Genomic DNA, 18,446 nt, shown 5'->3' on the forward strand with positions numbered 1-18,446 from the left:
GGGCAAAAGGTACATTTAAAACAATGCGTTGTCTGAAGGTGACCCTTAAAATATTATTTTGCATTTTGGAAAGGTAGGTGAAAGGATTCCTATTTTGCCCCTTTAGTGACTTAAACCCCAAATAGAGAATATGATAATAAAGGGGAAGAAGTAGTCACTCTTCCTGGTCCATAAGCCCAAAGGACACACAAACTTGTGTGGCTCCTCTTGTTACTGTTCTGTTTATTCTTGTTTCCCCTGCAGTATGCACTTTATAAAAAGATGACACAGGCTGCCATCCTTATCCAGAGCAAGTTCCGAAGCTACCATGAGCAGAAAAAGTTCCAGCAGAGCCGACGAGCTGCCATGCTGATCCAGAAGTTTTACCGGAGCTATAAGAAATGCGGCAAAGGACGGCAGGCTCGCCGGACGGCCGTGATTGTACAGCAGAGACTCAGGTGGGCTGGGACGGTGGCATGGAGGTAAAGCCGTATAGGGAAAAGAACTCTGTTTTAGCTGAAAAAATTGTCCTGTGCTAGCAGCTAGCATTAGGGTCTGTGTGGGGCCTAAAGTGTTTGGCACTTATTAATAACCTTTTTCAGACCATTCTAGGTATTGTGACTTTGTATAGTTATGCCTGTCTATTTTTTTTACCAGTCTGTTTTTCTCTGTTTAGCTCCTTCTCCCTCTACCGCCCCCTCCCCGTAATTATTTTGGTATCTTCACCTAATTTCAACATATATCAGAATTTGGCAGGACGAAAAAAGGTGACCTTCTAATTAAACAAAACAAAACAAAAAAAACCTTCTAATTAAACAAAACAAAACAAAACAAACCCAGCTCCGTCAAGCTGATTCCGACTCCTAGCGACCCTATAGGACAGAGTAGGACTGCCCCATAGAGTTTCCAAGGAGTGCCTAGCGGATTCGAGCTGCCGTCCCTTTGGTTAGCAGCTGTAGCACTTAACCACTACACCACCAGGGTTTCCACCTTCTAATTAGACTAGTCCGAATTACAGAGTGATCACATCTAAGACCTTGGAAGAATAACTTGAAAAAAACAAACGGAAAAACCCATTGCTGTCGAATCGATTCCAACTCAGTAAAGCTGCCCCATAGGCTTTCCGAGGCCATAAATCTTTGTGGAAGCAGACTGCCACATCTTTCTCCCACAGAGCGGCTGGTGGGTTCCAACCTGTGACCTTTTGGTTAGCAGCTGAGTGCTTAACCACTGCGTCACCAGGGCTCCTGGAAGACTAATCAGGGTGAAAGCTGTTGCTTTTTAGAGATCCTAAGGGTCACTATGAGTTGGAATTGACTCAACGGCAGTGGGTTTGGTTTGGTTTTGGTTTGTAATGAAAGCTTTTAGGAAACCCTGGTGGCATAGTGATTAAGTGCTACGGCTGCTAATCAAAGGGTTGGCAGTTCGAATCTGCCAGGTGCTCCTTGGAAAGTCTATGGGACAGTTCTGCCCTGTCCTACAGGGTCGCTATGAGTTGGCTATGAGTCGGAATTGACTCGATGGCACTGGGTTTGGTTTGGTTTTGGTTTAATGAAAGCTTTTAGTCAAGTGAAAGACATTGACAAAAGAAATTTACAAAATAATACCCCCAAAGAGAGCATCAAACTCAGGAGAAAGGATTTCTAAGCTAAGAAAACCTGCCTAATGCCATTTTCAAGGAAATGAGCTTATAAGGAATAATGAAGGGATGTTTAAGTGACATCTTATTTCCTGTCTTTATATTGTCTCCCGTGGAACTAGGTAAAAGCGCTTGCTTACAGGCTGCCTCCTTCCTCCTCTCCCAGAGGAGCCCTGACGTAGTCCTAGAAAAGCAGCCCGTGCTTGTGCTGTCGGATTTGCCCCGGTGAACTGTTGTATTAAGAGTTCTCTCAGCGCTGACCTGTTTTCATCTTGTGCATGTTAGGCTTCATGGAACCCTTCTTGTGACAATAACCCTCTGACTTTTTCAGGAGCAGTTTGCTAACCAAAAAGCAGGACCAAGCTGCTCGAAAAATAATGAGGTTTCTACGCCGCTGTCGCCACAGGTACATTCATCCTCATCTATACGTTTTGCTCATCAAGAATGATAAAAAGAGCGCTCATCTTCCTAACCAGTCATTAATACCCGAGTATAGCTAATTTTTTCTTTTTTTTATAGCTAATGCCCCCAGCAACCAACCAGGGTAAGCGTCCCAAATCACAATAGGATAATAGCACTTTTTAAGTAGGGACTAAATTCCTGCTATTGTGACTATGGTGACTGTTTCAGACTGTGCTGTCTATGTTGAACAGTGGAGATTCCTGCCAGTGTTTTTCTGTATTCATTTGGGTGTATGGACAACTTAGTTGGACTAGCTTTTCATTCCAAGTTTCTCTTTAGTCTATTGTTTATATGCCATATTGCAATATAGTCTCCCCCCTGAGCCCTACTATGCTGATGTGTATCCAAACAGAAAAATAAACCGAGTTTCTGTTCTCAAGGGAAGGAAAGAAAACCATGAATTCATTGTATCCAGGATTTCCGTCATAGAATTTCCACTTGAATAGCTGGCGCCCTCTGCTGGATATATAATAGCTAGCGTGCCGATCATCATCTACAGCTAGTCTGATGAGGGACAGAAGAAAATAGTTATTGAAATAAAATTATGCAGGAGAAGAAGGACATCTGCAATCATAGGGAATTTTCAGTGAGAAGGAGCTGGGCTCCTGGAACTCAGGCATTCCACAGAGATACAATGTCTTCTCATGGAGCTAAGCTGGAGTAGTGTCTCCTAATTAATCTGGAGCTTTCTTTATGAAGATTAGGTTCTTTGATTTTGGGGGGCCTGGTGAGAAGTGTTTTGTTTTCTTTACTTCGGTTAATATTCCAGTGTGACATCTGTGACAGTGGCCATCTGCGCTGTGTTTAGATGACTTTCCTGGTGGTTTGGTGGTTTTGCAGCATCAGGAGCAGTGCAGTCTGTAGAAGCAAACTTGGAAGCAGGCTCTTTAATGTCACATTTCCTCCTCCTATTTAAGCATACCCAAAGCCCTAATGTTCGCATGCAGTTTCATTCCTCAGACGTTGCATTTTACTTGAGCTTGTCTTGCTCCTAAAACTCTCTGGTTGCTAACTTTGAAAATATTTTGAGACTTACTAGGGTTTAACTGCTTACTTTTGCCTCTGCTTAAATGCACAAAAGAGTTTATTTATATGATTGTAGAAGTAAACATGCACAGCCACTACAATAACAATTATGAAAACTTTAAGAAAAGCATTCCTTTAGGATAGAGCTGGCATTCTCCAGCTAGAATGCTGAGAAAGAAGCTAAGGGACACTGACCATAATCCTCAGCAGCCCATTTGCTCTCTACCATGCAGTAATTGGGGGACTTTCCCACCATGATTGCTAACAAATGAGACACCATTACCAGTACTCTAAAATAGGAAGTCCTGTTAGGAATTACATATCAAAACATGGGGTATGGCAATGAAGTAATGCAGTTAATTCTACAAGCCTTACCAAAAGCTAGTCTGTCTTCTTTATCAATCATACCTTTTACCTAGCATTAGCATACTTATGGAGCCCTGGTGGCACAGTGATTAAGTGTTCAGCTGCTAACCAAAAGGTCGGTGGTTCAAATCCACCTGTGGCTCCTTGGAAACCTTATGGAGCAGTTCTACTCTGTCCTGTGGGGTTGCTATGAATTGGAATTGACTCGCTGGCCACAGGTTTTTTGGTTTTAACATACTTACAACCAAAGAGTAGCTGATTTTCTCCATTTGGTGGAAATCTCAAGGGCTTATATAGGTGCTTTCCCTTCAGTTGGTATGTACACTCAGGCTCCTTTTTTCCCTTTTCTTCCTACCTGCACAATGAGAAGACTCTTCAGCACCAGAACTATGTATAGACGTGAACTCCTTTGAGCAGAAGCACATGGGCACCTCTTCTTTCATGAGGTTGTGGCTAATACTCTCCAGACAGATTTTATTTTTAAAAATATTAACGTGGTTCTTTAGGCCACTTCATACAAACTGGAGTGTTCACACATTAAATTCTCTGATACTTTTTTCCTAATTTCTTCTAGTCTTATCATCAAAGTCTGACATATACAAAGTTTCACATGCTATACATACATATAGCAATGATTTTGAGCAAAATGGCATGAAGTCCCACACTCACTCTTTTTTTGCCAAAGCGGTGCCCTGAGTTTACACTGGGTGAGTTGAGAGGGTAAGATACTTAAACAGAACAAAGGCATAAAAGGCTCCCTCCCAAAGTCAGCTGAACAAAGAATTACTCGTTTTAGAGTTACTTTTGTAAACCACTTATGAGTCCTGGTGGTGCAGGGGTTAAGTGCTTGGCTGCTAACCGAAAGGTTGGTGGTTCGAACCTACCAGCTGCTCCTTGGGAGAAAGATATGGCAGTCTGCTTCCATAAAGGTTACAGCCTTGGAAACCCCATGGGGCAATTCTGCTCTGTCCTATAGGGTCACTCTGAGACTTGATGGCAATGGGTTTTTTGTTTTTTTTTTTTTTGTAAACTCAATAGAGAAGAATTCCATGAAGATTTTTCCTTTCTTGGGTTCATATTTTAACTAGGAAAAACCTCATAAGAATGCTAACAAGAAGGTTTGAAGAGAACATCAGATTATGGGCTTTGAATTTCTGTCCGTTATTTGGAATGAAATAAAGACCACTGTGGGCAGCTTCCCTTACTTGCCCTTTTATAGTTCACATGTTGAAAAATGTGCAGGCAAATTTTAATAACCTTTGCCTACTGGCGGTATAAGCATTCATTTCCCATTCCTAAATATTCAGTTAAGGAATTTGAAGAAATCCTGAGCATCTGTCCAAATCTTTTCCCAAAAGTTTGCTTTAAAATCATATTTTCCCTAGGATGTGTGTAACCCTATTTCCAGTCTGTGTTATTTAATATCATCTTAAGAAAATAGTGTCATGTTTATTGTCTCTTAGAGGCATTAAAATCTATGACACCCCCTCAAAAGGTAGGTAGATAGTGGCTTCAGGAATCGATACGAAATGTCCTGTTTCTTAAGGATTTTGCTAAGTTATATGACCCCAACATTTTTATACTTAAAGAGAAGTTAATGAATTTTTTACCTGCTCATTTCACACACCCCACCACCACTCTTTTCTCCCCCTCGCCCCAAAAAGGAGCCACTTTATATTCTTTTTTGTTAAAATAAAGCTATTGATAAAGTTCTGTTATGACACTCATATGCTAATAGCTGTTTGGTATTGTTTTACTGTCTGAAGCCCCCTGGTGGACCATAGGCTGTACAAAAGGGTGAGTTTAGCTGCCTGCTAGCCAGTTTATCTTTATCTTCCATTTTCGATATTTTGCTTTTTGCTTGCTTGCATGGGGCTGCAGCCTAGGTATGCCAGTAAGTTTCACATCCATTTTGAATGAAATAAGATAAGATAAAAACTAACCCTAACTACTAACACTGCTGTTTTATACGACAGGAGAACAGTCTCATACAGTAGATGTACAAATGCATGAGTAAGTCAAAGGGAGGCACCTTCTGAGGCCGCCATAGCAGGGCATGCATAGAACCTGGTGGAAGCACCTTCAGTATACACAGGTGTCTGGTGGTACAAGTTTAAAATCTAAATAAGGCTGCTCTTAGAAAATATCGAACAAGTGGTTGATTGTGATATAAAAAAAACTGCCCCACGAAATTTTCTCAACTAGTGTTTCATCAAAATTTCTAAAGCAAGGCAGCTCACTAGGTGGGACTAGGTCTTTGTTTTTTGGTTTTTTTTTTAAAACTTACCTATTTCTTGTTCAGAATCACTCTTTCCCCATTGTCCTGTTCTATAGTTGCATTTTCTAAATCTCTCTTCCCCTGATGCTATGAGTATGAGGTAAGTCGATACACAAAGCTGCCCTTTCTGAGCCAACCCAGGACACTTACAAAATAGTGAGTGAACCACACTTGCAGCATTTAATGGCTATGCTGAAGAAAGAAAATGTAAAACATCGAAAACATGTAATCTTCTATATTGTAGTTGAGAGAGGATATTCCGATAGAATTTGTATTGTAAATAAATCATAAATGAATAGGTATTCAACAGAGTATTCGTGTTCCTGAGATCCTAGAAAATGATGCTGATCTGTAAGTTTGCACAAGTGGCGAAAGTCTGCCAGACGTGACTTTCAGATGTGTTCATCCTGAGTTATGATAAAAGACTGAGTGTCAGAAAACCCTTTTTTTAAAAGCCAGGTATGGAAGTCACCAGAGTCAGGCCTGAATTTAGATTAATTTGACAGCTTTTCCCCTATGCATTGTCTAAGAAGGTGATGAATTCCAAAGCGAACATGGGAGTTCTCAGTATCAGTGACACGCAACACCCTCCCCCACCTTTTAACCTTACACTAATACTTTAATCATTTTTAGATTCCTGAGAAGAGATCATAATTGAAAAAATCTTTTATTTTTCTGGAGCTGTTCATTATTTATATCCCATCTAACTGCATTTATGTTGACTAATATTTAGTCATTATGTTTTAAGCCAAGAGTTGGCAAAACTTTTCTTAAGAACCCAGTTAGTATATATTTCTATCTTTGTAGGTCATACAGTCTCTATAACAACTACTCAACTCTACCATTCTAACACGAAGGCAGCTGTAGATAATACATAATTGAATGTCCGTGGCTGTGTTCTAATAAAACTTTATTTACACAAACAGGCTTTGGGCTCGATTTGGCCCACAGGCTATAGTTTGCTAACTTAGATAATAATAGGAGAATTGGGTTATAATTTATAAGTTCTTCCTAAATGAAGACCTTATTAAATGATGTTTTTAAAATATAATTTACTCAGATCTTTAGGTTGTGTAAACTGTCAAGGTGAAATCTGTTTCAGGGGAAGAGATTAAAATGCTATTACATAGATTTTTCTTTGATAAATGAATCACAAATCTTAACTTTTACATGCTGCAGAGGATTTAGAACTGACCAGCAGTTAGCTATATTTCTGCCATTCACCCTCTAAAAGATTTAAAGTCTTACCTGTTTAAAGCCACAGATAGTTGCTAAAGGAGAAATTTGTTTTGGAGGGGGAAAAAAATAGCAGCTACACTTGTGTTTATAAATTTGACTAGTTAATCATCTTTAGAATTAGACAGTTGTTTGCAGTTGGATTATTTTAGGTCTCTCATGTGGTAGAGCTGGCTTAGATGTCTGTTTGAAATATAAGAGAAAAAGAGAGCAAAAGTGCCATTTCTCTCTCCTTCCCTTCCCTCTCACTCTCTGCTTACATAAATACCATTTCTTTCCATTAAAAAACAAAACCAAACCTCCAAGAGAACAAATGCGTGCCCATTCAACCTAACTAAAAGTCGTAGTATCTTGTACGTTATATGCAATTAATATAGCCTGCTGCAAGGGACCAACATTTTAGTAAAAGTGGTTGCTTATGCACTTTGAAGCTTGTTAGTTTCTGGTATGTAAATGATCGTTTTTAAGAGTACATTTTCTAAAGGTGCTTTTCAATGCCAACCAGACTCCCTACCTTAATTTCTTTAGTGCCTGCTCCATTTTGTTGTGAAATCCTAAAACACCTACTCTTGCACGGAAAGTTGGAATTCCATAACATCCCTTATGCCTCACAGTCCTTAGGGAGTGTGAGAGATAGTTGCCAAGCAGCTTTCAGGTTCTTTGTAGTGTGGCCATTATCTGTCTAACTGTATGACATGAGGAAGAGCTTCTATACAAGGCCTTGTCTAACCGCCAGTAAGCTCCCTCTCCTCTCTGTTCCATCAGAAAAGTTAGAGCAGTTTTCCCTCTGCTAGTCCCCAAGTTGCCATGACTCTTCGGAGGCAGACATTCTCTGAGGAGGATTTATATTCCTGGAATTTATATCAAAGAAGACAATAGCTATACTTACTAATTTATAAAGTATACCATATTTAAGACATTTAAGGTTTATACGTTGGAAAATCACATTTGAATACTTCAAGAATTCAGTTTTATGGTACGCTGTTTGTAAAACACTATTGTTGACCAAAAGTCCTAGGTTAGTGAAACAGAAGGACATCTAAGAGTATGTTATCATCAGAATTAAGATGCAACTGGCTAATCCCAGCAGCACAGCAACCAGAAAATACCATTTGTGTTGTGAACTTTTTAGTCTTTGGTTGGGGAAGATTAAGAAAAAGCACCAAGTATTCTTCATTGATCCAGCTCATTGTCACTCAACCTTCCTTTCCAGGCTTGCCCCTAATTTATCCAATAACCTAATATGGAGTTAGCCAGTCTTGATGCTATCATCTGAATTAGTTTTACCGTGGGCACAGTAATTGTCTACTTAAGAGAGAATTTCCCTTATAAACAGAGATATTTAATTCAACAGCTATAATTATTTCTTTTAATTTTGTGAATATTATACTAATTTCAGCAAATGACAGGATGATTTTAAGGCTGAAGAAACAATTAGTTAAAGCATACATGCTGAAAATGGTACTACTTTCCAGTTGGATTTTAAATATATCTGACAGAGGGTTAATGCAGTCTTAGAGCAGAAAAAAATCCAATATACCTCTTTGTAAAAGAAATACTAAGTATTTTGAATTGTGTAACAGACTTATCTTCACGGGACTGAGACTTAGTTGGCTTAAAGAGAACAATGCCTCTTTTTCTAGATGAAAAAATTTTTTTTTACCTCTTCCTTTAAGACATTTTTTTTTTTTTACAGATTTTAGGAAGTGTGTTTAGAGATCAGAGACCACTCTGTGAACAACAACCACTAGACAATTCTTTCTTTCCCTCAGTGACATACTGTTTCTATGATGGGGCTTAATAAACTATTAACAATCACTACAGATACTATCAGCAGCAGTGGCAATTCCAGTATTTAAATAACACATTTCCTGTAAATTGCTGGCCTAGTTACTCGTGTTCAGTGAAGGTAGGTGCAGCTATACTACAGGAATAAAAGAACCTTAAGTGGAGGAAGAAGAAATAGCACTTTTTGGTCACAAGTTTTAAAAAACAGATTTTCTCTGTTTTTGACAACCGGTTTCCAAACACTTTGCCCGAAGCTGCCAGTCATTTTGGTAAGTAGTGATTTCAGCACTGACTATTGAGAGCAGCCTTATGAAACGTCTCAGTGGGGTCATTGCCAAGCTCTGGAAGGTTACTCTATTAAAACTTTTTGCTTTGTTATATACACTTTAATCAAGGGACAATTCTCTGACAATGCCTGGAAGTGTACTGTTTAATTGACAAGAGTAAACAGTTCCCCAGGTCAATGACTGTGATATCACGCTCATTTAAATTTGGCATGTATTTTCCAAGTTGCCCCATGAGGAGTAAGAAATGGACGTGGGATGTGTCATCATCGATGTGATTTAAAATCTCCAAAGTAATTTTCTCTCACTTGCCTCTTTTAGGAAATGGATATTTTTGGAACACAGTGGTGTGTGTTAAGTTGCAGACAACAGGCTCTGTGTCATTCTTATTGGGCCTCTCTGTTTTTTTTGTTTTGCAATCCAAATGAGATTTCTGGAAAATGGCAAGATCTCTCTTTGCCTAAATTCCCCACAAGCTATTGCAGCTCTCAGAGCAACAGGTAACTAATCAGAAAGCCTTCTCTGGCTGCCCTGTATATTTCTGACGTCCAGCATTGCGAGAATATGCCTGCTGAAATCCACTGACTCATAACACATTTCTCTGGCTGCGTAGATGTAATGAAGCAGCTTTGCGTTATGCTTTACCCATGGAGCCATTGTTTGCTACAAGTCTCTGAAGCAGGCCTACTTCATTTATTCATTAAGATACCATTGGACGTCTGACAGAAATAAACCCTGTGGGCTTTTGCTGGCTTTCAGTGCTGTTGCTTACTCTCTCACTTCACTACATTAAGATGCAACTCTTTTTTTTTTTTTTTTTTTTTGGTTGAGACTGCAACAGTATCCCAAGGTGGTGATTACTTTTAGCCTAGAATGCTTGGGGAAATCTGGGGATTGTCTATAATTTTAATAGTTGAATGGTCACAGATCAAAGTCTTATCTTAGCATCCTAATTACCTCAACTCCAAGCTAGTAATATAAGTACTATTTTTATTGCAAGGCCAAATAGTTATGAACTTTAGTCTTTCTTACCCTATTCAGTTGTCTTTTACTCACTGAAGAATAATATTTTCTGGTTACTGATGTGAGGTTCAGAAATGTGGTTCACACAGCTCTCTGTAGAGTAGCAGCAGCCTAGTACCTATAAAAAAAAAAAAAAGTACCTATAGAGATGGTAATTTCCATCCTGTGCTAATTGCCTTGATGATCTTAAAGAAGACTGCTTTGCCTGTCTTCTGTGTAATGGAATTCAGAAGTAAGTGCAATAATAGTGTTTTGTTTTATAGATAATCTAGGCATTTGTCATGTTATGTCTTTTTATAGGTTCAGTTCCTTCTTAGCCCTTAATTAGTCTAAGCATTGTTATTCCTTAAGAGGACCAAAAACTCAGTATCCCTTAGCTGAGTTTCTGTAACATAACTCAACAAGGTTTATTAACCTGTGTGTTAAGTTTATAGATATGGTGAACATAGGTACTGGATTTTCAGGTACAATTCTAATGTCAGAAATTCTGGTCTGTATTTAACTAAGTTTGCATACTGACAAATATGCTTACAACACAGGTTATGTCAATGAAACCAGTTTAGTCAATTGATTCTGTTTTTGGTCAGCCAGCTTAATTTTTTTTTTACTCCATTGAATTTTTCATTTGTTTTTCTGTCATGTGAACACAGCATTTGTAAGATATAGCAGTAGTAACAGACGGATAGAAAAACATAAGCTTTTTTTTTTTTTTAAAGTTATTTTAAAGAATGACAAGCAGGCATAATTTTTATTACAAATGAAGCACATACTCATTGTAGCAAATTTTGTAAATACAAAAAAGCAAGGAGAATCATCCAGAGATAATTAATAACTTAAATTTTTGTCGTGTATTCTTTTTGGTAAAGATGTATTTTTATTCTTTTTGGTAAAGATGTATTTTTAGTTAACATATGCCTTTTTAGTGATTGCTCACGTCCTTGACTAACAAGACAGCAAAAAAACTTCTGTAGCTATTTGAGACACTCTGATGTGAAACATCAATTTCTTGGAATTTGTTCAACAAAAATTCCAGTATCAGGTGTTGTTTTTAAATCACTTAAGCAATTTCTGTTTCTGTTTCTGTTTCTTTGTAGAAACAGAGAATATTAAAATATCATTTTATCCAGTTGACATTTGATTAAAACAGCAATAACAACTTCAGCACCCCGTCTATCTCCTCCTAATAATCTGCCCTCAAGTAACATAAAACTCCATTTATGATTTCAGTAAGAGTAAAATTTTCTCAACCTCATGTAAACTTTGAGAGGTAAGTCAATATCAACATGGTTTGCAAATTGGAGAATGAGGCAAAAAATCTTCCATTTCCTTGATTCTTTGACATCTTCTTTTCACATGTTTTAGGTTTCTAAATTTAATTGTGTCTTAAAATTGATAAGTATGTTTTACGTGGAGGCATTTTTTCCTCTAAAATATAGTAATTAAATCAACATAGTGTCTTATAAAGCATAACATCTTAAAATTAAGAAAATAAAATTGTCATCGGTTTTCAAAAACAAGCAGTCAGCTCATACTATGGAAATTTTCTAAGTGCATGTTTTCTCTAAAGTGTATTAGAAAAGCCAAGTAAGTAAGAATCTTTTTTTTAATTGTAATCCCGATAGATACGCTTAGAGGCAGTGGAATGACTGGCGAAACTACGGGCTTTGAAGTCAGACAAACCTGGGTTCAAATCCCTGCTTTGCCGTTTACTGTGTAATTTGAGGCAGGTTGCTTCACCTGTATATCTCAGTTTCTGTATTTACAAATGGAGAGAATGGTAACATTGTAAGGACTAAATAAGGTAATAAATATTAGGTGACCTGGTACAGCTATGGAAACATTCAGTATTTTTTTCCATTTTTCTAAGCCCTCCTTTAACTGCTTTCTGTAAAAATGTCTCCTATGCCATTTCAGTCATTTTGACGTCATTTACATGGCTAGTGTATCGTGGTAACTTCGTCATGAAACTAAGAACTAGATTCTCCATTTTAGCTCAGGAATTATGAAAGCCTAGGAAATGCATTTGAAAATTGGAACGTTTCCATTTTCCCAGTGTAGACAACCGTAATCATCTCTTTGTGTGGACATGTGTCTCCCCTTGGTGGCATGTGAGGCCATCACTAATTGTACAGCAGAGTATTTATATGGTCACCTTAACACCTTAGGAAAACCTAGTTCACTTTTAATTCGTTCTCAAAGGAACAGCAAAAGACTACACCATTTGAACTGAAACAAAAATATTTTAAGTTATACCTACCCTGACCAGCTGATTACAGATTCCTTGGTATGAAACTGCAGAAAACATGGCTGGTGTATAATTCACTCCTTTTTAGCTCATCACCATGATGAAGTAGAAAAATTGTGAATATCTTTATGCTATCAGATTTTGAGTTCAGCATTCTTCAAACTGTAGAAATCTCATCAGTGATGGAGTCACTGTTGCATATTCGTGAATGAGTTCTGTACTAGTGCAGAAATAAGATGTCGTACTTGAAGTAGCATGCACATTTTGCGGTGATTCAGCAAACAGGTCTGCACAAGTACAGATATTGCATGTTCAGAGGTAAAGTTGGCATCAGTGCATGCCTTGCATTTTTCCAGCCAGAGGGCTGTTAGTATAGATGCTGCATGTTTAAAAACTGAACACAGAATACAGCATGTTTCAATTTTCAAAACGCCATTTATCAAGTATGCATGTCCAAAATCAGGGACCTATAATGATGCACAGTTCTATACCATAATATGACCCAACTTACCCTAAAGTTTAATGATCCATGGTATATTTAATTATAAGATTAAAAACTAAATAAAACCTACATCCAATTAAGAACATAGCAGTGCCTCCTCAATGTACTCACTAAGAAAAAAGGATGGGACAGTTTTGGAAATATACTGGTTGTCACTGTCATTTGTAAATACATGGCTAGGAGCAAGCAGGGCTTTGGTGTATTGAGTAAATAAATCAGACAAATAAGCAAGTTTTCAAATGTTACAATTCTTTTCAGTATTAAAGACGATAAAGCTTTTCTCCTGAAAAGAGAGCATCTTCTTTTTGAAGAGCTTATATCAACTTTGCAGACTACTCAGAAATGATTCTGCTTGGAGGTGGTAAATACAGTGTTTTCTTACATCACTCTTACAGTGTACATGCGTTCATTGCATCCCAGGATACGTAAAACAGCAGTAACTCATTCCTGGTTTTTCAAGATGTTTTCTTCCTGCCCCAGTATTATCAAGAATCTATTTAGAAAGTAAACAAGCATCTGTTTTTAAAAAAAAAAAAAAACTGTGATTTACTGGTATCATGTAACAGGAGAGACCTTGCTTTTAGGGAATTAGAATGCTGTACTGAGGAGTTACTGACCTCTGTAGAGGCCCAGGTTAGAAAAAGAAATCAGGTGTCCTGAGAAACTCCCACTTCTTATTTGGCAAAAATCATCCTCACATCTGTTTTTGGGAAACAAATGTTGTTATATAGTGTGCAGTACTACAGACTGGAGCTTCTACAGCATGCAGTGACTACAGAAGTTAGGCCCTAAAGTCACACCTGAATGTGATCATTCAGCTATTAAGGCAGGCTCTTCATCAGTAGAGAGAAATATTCTTACAGTTTACAGCCCCTTTCCTGGCACCCCGCCTATGTCAGACAGCCATATTAAAAAACCGAGGTGATAATGTGCTGACATTAACGCCCTGTGTCTCTACAGCAATGTCATTTAAGGCTTTTTTTTTTTTTCCTTTTACTACAGCAAACTTGATAAATAGAACAAAGTACCTAACCAGTATTGTACGCTGTTGCTGCCCATCTGGGAGCACAGGGATGTAACCTGAACATTTTTGAAGTTACAGTGAAATGAGAGAAAATGAGGGATTGTGAAAATCAAAAAGACCCCACCATACATCAGTGAAATCTCAGAGCTGTGCAGATCTATGACCAGGTTCAAGCTATCTAAAAATCTTAAGTCTGTGAAAATAAAGCAATAGTTTGGCCCCTGTTGTTGTCGTTAGGTGCCATCAAGTCAGTTCTGACTCATGGGGACCCCGTGCATGACAGAAGGAAACACTGCCCAGTCCTGTGCCATCCTGACAGTCATTGCTATGTTTGAGCCCATTGTTGCAGCCACTATGCCAGTCCACCTTTTTGAGGGTCTTCCTGTTTTTCGCTGACTCTCTGCATTACCAAGTTCAACCCGTAGGTGTATTAAAAACAAAATGTGTGTGCAGTTTCCCTAGTTTGCATCATATGAGATTGTAGAGCATTATGGTGGCCCACCAGGCTAAAGAGAGTTTTTTAAACAGTTAAATCTTTCTAGGACGAGCATGTTATTTTTACGCTTGATTTAATTTTTGATTTAATACAGGAGTGTAGACTTGGATTTTGCTCTGTTCTTAGAGAACTTGATACAGAGCAGTTTTAATTTTTTTTTTTAATCACTTTCTGAAGGGCCATGTCTTCCTCTTTGAATATTTTTCTCAACAACTTAACAGGAGTTTCTTTTGCCATCCATCCTCAAAAGGGCTTTTGTCTTGGTTTTTCATTTCAGAGGGAATGGTAATACCCCTTTGCTTTATTTGGTCACAGTTTCACTATATAGTTATTGCCTGGTGTTTTGTTTTGTTTCTCTTCCAGAGTGAAAGAATTGAAAAAGGCCAAGGAACTTGAAGACATACAGCAGCATCCCTTAGCAATGTGACATTGCTTTTCAGACTGTTTTCATTTCTGTTTTTAGCAGAGACATGCAACAACACACACACATACACACACACACACACAATCCCTCTGCAGTTTTGGGCAGATCAGCTGCAGGATTTTAACAGTAATGTTTTGGTCATTGCATTTGCACTTTCATGGACAACTTTTAATTTGATCAGCAAGACATCTTGGAACTCAATCTTCTGTTGGATCATGGGAAAACAAGACACCAGGAAGAATGTGAAAGAGGCTTCCTTTTCTTAGGAGGAAGCCGTTTTCCTTCTCATATAGGGCTGTATTCAAACATCGTGTGGAACTGTACAAATATTTATACCAAAAATACAGATAAGAAAAGGTGGGGCTGCGTTAGCAACAACCACGAATGCTGTTCCTGCACCTATCAGTTACTTCCAAGAAGCTGAACCTTTGGGACTGAATCTCAGTGGAGGGCTTAGATCATATAAATCTTTATTGGGTCCGTGTGTTCTCATTTCCTTCACTGTTACCTATTTTTGTTTGTGTTTTGTTTTAATCTCTACAGCACACTTAATGCAACTTTTAAAATCTGCAGGTTTTTGATACGGAAATTTGCAGAGGGGTGGGTGTGTGGTAAACGGGTAATACATGGGAACTGATGAGAAACAGCTTACAGAGTTTCAACTTCTTCTCTTATCCCCACCACCTCCCGAGAACCTGCAAGTGTAGTATCATCTTGTCCCTTTTCTCATGTTCAGCACTTTAATTTTTTGCCTTACTTTCATGTGCAATGAGAATTAGAGAATTGGTAAAGCATGTAGCTTTTTTTAGTAACCTTGGAAACTAGTTATTCTAAGGAATCATAAACCTTGCCTGGACATTTGCCACCTAAAAAAGATCAGTGTGGTGCTGCGTTCCGGCCAGTAAATTCCATATTTTTGGCTATCTCTCATCAAAACTGAGCAGTTTCTGTGTATATATAGAAGGTAGAAATGGAAAGTGAGAAAATATTTGAAAGGGATTATATTAATTGCTAAATATTTTATTCACAAAGGTCAATAACATGGCAAGATAAAATTATTTGTATAGTTTTGTCTGAATGAAGCGAGAAAAACGTGGATGTATTGTTTGTATATATTGTATATATTAAAACAAAAGAGATATGTGCATGAAACAAAGAAAAAAGAAATGAGCAAAAGCAAAGCATTAGTGGCTATGGTCTGTAAAATGAAACAAACAAACAAAAAAACTTTATTTCACTATAAGAGTACTTTATTTTAAGTGTTCTTTAGAAGAACATTTTGCTAAAGCATGACTAAACAGCAAAAAAAAAAAAAAAGAGCTACTGTATTTAGACTTAGGACAAAAGGCAGAGTAACATTACTTAAAAAAAAAAATGTTTACATTTAATTTTGGCTACCAGGAGTTTATTTTATTTTATTTAAAATTTCTTTGCCAACGGTGCCAAGTAATGTGAATGCTAATATTGCTTAAGAAAATTAAGTTACTTTTGCAAAACAGAATCATAAGATGAATCAGTATATGGCTTAACTCCATCCACTCACTACCACAAAGAATACTCAGAATGATCAAAACCTGATGAAAGAAACAGAGTGAAAAGCAGAAAAGTGTCTCACGTTTTCATATCTCCTGCTGGAAATCAGAAAATGTAATAAAAGTTGCACAAAAGATTAAAAAAACTATAAAAAGATGCAAACTGGTCTTGTAGGGATTGTCATGGTATATTACTATTTCCACGTAATGAGGAGCCAAAGAAATCTGATGCTTTTAAAAATTAAACTACTAATGTGAAATTGAGAGGATAAAGTTAGTATTTGCTGATGCCAGTTTAAAATTCCCAGGTTACGTTTGAGGATCAGTTGAGAGAATAGTTTTTTCTTGGTTCTGGCTACCAACTGTAAGTTAAAACTCAAGGCTTGTTGTGAAGCCTAAAAATATTCACAAATAAGCTCTTAAACTGGTGTCTCCAGAAGGAAGGTAGATACAAAAAGATTGTGGTAAAAACTAGGGTCAGTGCTCTTGGTGCCTTTTCTATAATTGTACTTGTTTTTTAATTACTTCCTTTCACTGCCAACCTCGAATTACTGTACAGTATACGTCTTACTGCTTGTGATCAGCTTTGACAACAGTGACAGCCCCACAACTAGTAGCCACCTGTATATTTGTAAACTGACCTGACTCAATTTTGTTTTTAAATGTGTGGGTTATGTTGCAGCTGTTGCAGTCCCCCAAGTACCTATTATTTCACCCAGCTTGACCTATAGGAAGACACTGAGTAATTTACAAACACACAATTGCATTCATAAATGGGAAGAGAATATGAAGGGATAGAATGTGAAAGCCAGCTCTTTCAGAATATCCTCTATTGAAACTGAACTTAGGTGTGTTTATTCCATTTATTACGGTAAAACTAACTGGTCTTTTGACAAGAGTAATGACCTCAGTGGATTTGCTTTAACCCTCACATTAATTTTTTTTAAATGTTTCACATGTTACATTATTAGCTGGGTAAGTTAGAAGATTCTGGAAGATAGAGACTTAGATAGAATTAGGAGAGTTCTTATAGAGGGGACAGGAAGTAGGTTCATAACCTACCTGTGTAACCTACCAGTACAACTGTGACTCCTAGGTGAGGTGAAAATGCACTTCCACTGAAACAAAGCATTTCCAACCGCTTTTTCTTGGTTGTGAATCTTAATTTTGAATATAAGATGATAGGTAAGCGCAGCTTTCTTGGATAATCTGAATTCCCAAGTGCCAGGAGTAGGATTTCATTAAAAATTAATAGCTAATCTTATTCTGTCTCCTGAAGATTTAATTGCTATTCTTGTTACCCATTTGAAATCAGCTGTACTGTGTGAACGAAATACAGACAATAACACGAACCCCTCTCTGGCTGCACGGTCGCTTATGGCAGTTCCACACAGTAGTTGGCGCCCAATGGGGGGTCCCTGAGACTTGCATGTAAAACTAGTCTAGATGTCTTCTTTTTTGTAAGTTTTATTTTTGTAATTGTGCATGTAAAGCATCATTGAATCAATGGATCTGTTGAAGAACTCAGCTGCTGGAAACCATGCAAAATGTTTTGAATTGCCCTTAAAATATGGAAAATGTTTTCTGAATGCTTTATATTCTTTCTGCTGTAAATTAAAAAAAATGAAGAAAATTTCCCCATACTAAGTGTGTGTTTTGCTTTAACTTTACCTGATACTGAAATCCAAGGTGATCAGTATGTTTCAAACCAATTGAAATAATTTCCAGTACTGTATTTCCTTTGGTCCAGGTATGTTGTGAATGAAAAAAAAAAATCTTAGGCCATTTTTCCTAGAGCACGTGCTTTTCACCTGTCTTCCCAGGCACCTCTCAACATATAATTTGTCTAGAACTTCACTAAGTTATTTAAAAGGTAAAGACACCAATCTAAATTCATCCTTTCACTTAAAGTTCTGTGAAGTTTTTTAAAAATCATTTTCTAGCTGGCTACTGTTATCAGTTCTCCTTTCTGAGCATCCTCCTTTAAACATCATTGTTCCATTTTCTTTCACTGCAGAGCCTCTTTCTACCCCTAATAATTCTCCTTCCATCCAATCTATCTCCTATGCTACTGCCAGACCAAATTTTGCATCATAGGCCTCCCCACCCTGTGAGTCCTCAGTGGCTTTCCAAAGCCCACTG

At 37.7% G+C, this 18,446-nt stretch overlaps 1 protein-coding gene across 10 annotated transcripts in view; it reads left to right on the forward strand.

The window, feature by feature from the left end:
- CAMTA1 (calmodulin binding transcription activator 1) overlaps positions 1-16,001 on the forward strand; it is a 1,103,644-nt gene extending 1,087,643 nt beyond the window's left edge. For 3 of the 10 annotated variants that reach the window (XM_049877790.1, XM_049877784.1, XM_049877782.1), the window contains 3 exons: positions 244-437; positions 1,950-2,024; positions 14,712-15,994. In XM_049877790.1, the coding sequence (XP_049733747.1) occupies positions 244-437; positions 1,950-2,024; positions 14,712-14,775 (333 nt within the window). In that variant the 3' untranslated portion in view covers positions 14,776-15,994. Of the gene's footprint in view, positions 1-243; positions 438-1,949; positions 2,025-5,238; positions 5,270-14,711 lie in introns of all 10 variants that reach the window. The other 7 variants (XM_049877787.1, XM_049877789.1, XM_049877783.1 and 4 more) reach the window with 4 other exon arrangements.
- Positions 16,002-18,446: the final 2,445 nt, after the last annotated feature.

Source organism: Elephas maximus, chromosome 3, assembly GCF_024166365.1.
Source record: "Elephas maximus indicus isolate mEleMax1 chromosome 3, mEleMax1 primary haplotype, whole genome shotgun sequence".
Lineage (NCBI taxonomy): Eukaryota > Metazoa > Chordata > Mammalia > Proboscidea > Elephantidae > Elephas > Elephas maximus.